The following is a 2,500-nucleotide window of genomic DNA, read 5'->3' as shown; positions in this document are numbered from 1 at the left end:
CATATTCTCAGCTCACTGTAATCTCTGCCTCCTGGGTTCAAGTGATTTTCCTGGCTTTGCCTCCTGAGCAGCTGGCACTACAGGTGTGTGCCACTACACCTGGCGAATTTTTTTGTATTTTTAATAGAGATGGGGATTTGCTATGTTGGCCAGGCTGACCTCAGGTGATCCACCTGCCTCAGCCTCCCAGTGTGCTGGGATTACAGGTGTGAGCCACCTCACCCAGCCCCATGTGATATGATTTCTTAGATTTGCTTCACAATAAGCCAGTCCAGAACAGGAATGATGGAAAGTGGATTGGCATATAAACATGATTTGTCCTTCTGTGTTTCAAAAGAAAACAAAGGAAAATTGTATATGATATTAAGTTATATTTAGGTCCTTTTACTTGTTTACACTTAAAAATGTCTTTAAGAATTTCATCTTGGTTCTTAGATAAAATGACATCAATTATTCTCCATCTCATACACAACATTTAGCCTAAATTTTGAAATATTTTATCCCAGAGGTTATTCACCATAAAATAAATATGGCTTGCATCTTGTTTTTAGGCTCCTTTTCAATGAAATGCCATTGAGTTAATTTGTTCTGTATTTCAGGTTATCATCCTACTTTTGGGAATAGAATAATGAATGGGAGAGATATATGGTCACTGTATTTAAGGAAAAAAAAGTATAGGCTTTCCAATATTCTCTTTACATTGGTGGTATCCCATCTTTCACAGTGCCTACCTAGCATTGTATAATTATGACTATTGCTGGAAGGAATAAAGGAATATTTTAGTTATATTAATGATTCTTGTAAAATGTATTTTAATGGAAATTTCATGTTTAGCTTTATATACTCTGAGAAGAAATGACACTAAAAAACCAGTAGGCTTCAGATTAATTTATTATCATCTGTGTCTTGAGCTATTAAGTTGTCAAAGGTCTGGTGGCATTGCTGTTCAAAGGATCTTTTAAATCAGTGTTTACTTTAAAAATCTTTCGTTTATTTTTTAACTTTTTCCAAACTAGGCAAAATATAAGTAAAAGAGGATTTAATTACTTATTTATTGTTTTAGCTTTCTAATGGAATCCCTATAGAAAGTTGGTTTATGGATAAAAATGACAATGAACTCCTAAAATTGATTCCATTCCTGGAGAAGCTTGTAGAACTGGTAAGTATAGCTTATCTTTTTTGTTGTGGTTTTTGTTAGCTCACCTACATTGAAATAAGTCTTTTTAAATGTCTTTGCTTTGTGTGTACTGAATTACAAAGTCAACTGTGAGCCAGGTCACAGGTGCCATCACAGATGCCTCTGTAGTACCAGTTACTTTAGAGGCTGAGGCAGGAGGATTGCTTGAGCTTAGGAGTTTGAGGTCATACTAGGCAACATGGTGAGACTCCGTCTCTTTAAAAAATAACATTGATGATGATAGTAAAGTCATCTTGTCATGGGAGATAAGGGCAAAGGTTGAAAAAGATTTATATGCATTTTCAAATTTTTTTGTTTTTTGAGGAAGAGTCTCGTCCGTCACCCAGGCTGGAGTGTAGTAGCACATTCACTGCACACAGCAAGCAGCCTTGACTTCCTGGGCTCAATCAATTCTTCTGCCTCAGCATCCTGGGTAGCTGGGAATATAGGTATGTGTCACCACGCCTGGCTAGTTTTTGTAATTTTTGTAGAGATGGGATTTCACCATGTTGTCCCAGGCTGGTCTCAAACTCACGGGTTCAAATGATTGCTCATCTCAGCCTCCCATAATGCTAGGATTACAGATGCAAGCCACCATGCCCAACCACGTTTTCAGACTTTATATATTATATTAAAATTATGCTTATCAGTATTTAAGAATTTATAGATTGAGTGTCTTTACTATTTCAGTGGTCTTTCTTTTACAAGTTGCTAAGCATTTGTATTAGAAATAACATTAAACTGGCTGGGCATGGTGGTGAGCACCTGTAATCCCAACACTGGGAGGCCAAGATCACTTGAGGTCAGGAGGTCACGATCAGTGTGGCCCACATGGTGAAATCCCCATCTCTACTAAGAATACAAAAATTAGCTGGGCATGGTGGTGAGCACCTATAATCCCAGCTACTGTGGAGGCTGTGGCAGGAGAATCACTTGAACCTGGGAGGTGAAGATTGCAGTGAGCCAAGATTTCACCACTGCACTCCAGCCTGGGCAACAGGATAAGATTCTGTCTCAAAAAAAAAAAATTAAATTTTTCATTTTGGTCTTATAATTCACATCTAGAATTAATGCTTATGCCACTGAAACTTTATTCTGGGAATTATATTTCTATATCACATGGAACACTTAGCTTTAAAGACTATGTAGAAAGTAGAATTCCCTTTTACCTATCTTGGTTTGATCTCTTGCTTAATTATTCAGACTTTGACTGGGCATAGTGGTATATACCTATATAATCCCACCTTTTTCTTTCTTTCTTTCCTTCCTTTCCTTTCCTTTCTTTTCTTTCTTTCTTTCTTTTTTTCTTTTTTTTTTTTTTTT

At 36.8% G+C, this 2,500-nt stretch overlaps 1 protein-coding gene across 2 annotated transcripts in view; it reads left to right on the top strand.

Moving 5' to 3' along the window:
- Nucleotides 1-2,500, top strand: part of CTDSPL2 (CTD small phosphatase like 2) — a 111,917-nt gene that overhangs the window by 103,105 nt on the left and 6,312 nt on the right. For both annotated transcript variants that reach the window (XM_017545828.2, XM_017545838.2), the window contains exon 12: nt 1,064-1,159. In XM_017545828.2, coding sequence (XP_017401317.1) covers nt 1,064-1,159 — 96 coding nt within the window. The remainder of the gene's footprint in view (nt 1-1,063; nt 1,160-2,500) is intronic.

Source organism: Cebus imitator, unplaced genomic scaffold (genome assembly GCF_001604975.1).
Source record: "Cebus imitator isolate Cc_AM_T3 unplaced genomic scaffold, Cebus_imitator-1.0 Scaffold9, whole genome shotgun sequence".
NCBI lineage: Eukaryota > Metazoa > Chordata > Mammalia > Primates > Cebidae > Cebus > Cebus imitator.
The sequence above is the reverse complement of the archived record's forward strand: the minus strand, read 5'-3'. Positions and strand labels throughout refer to the sequence as shown.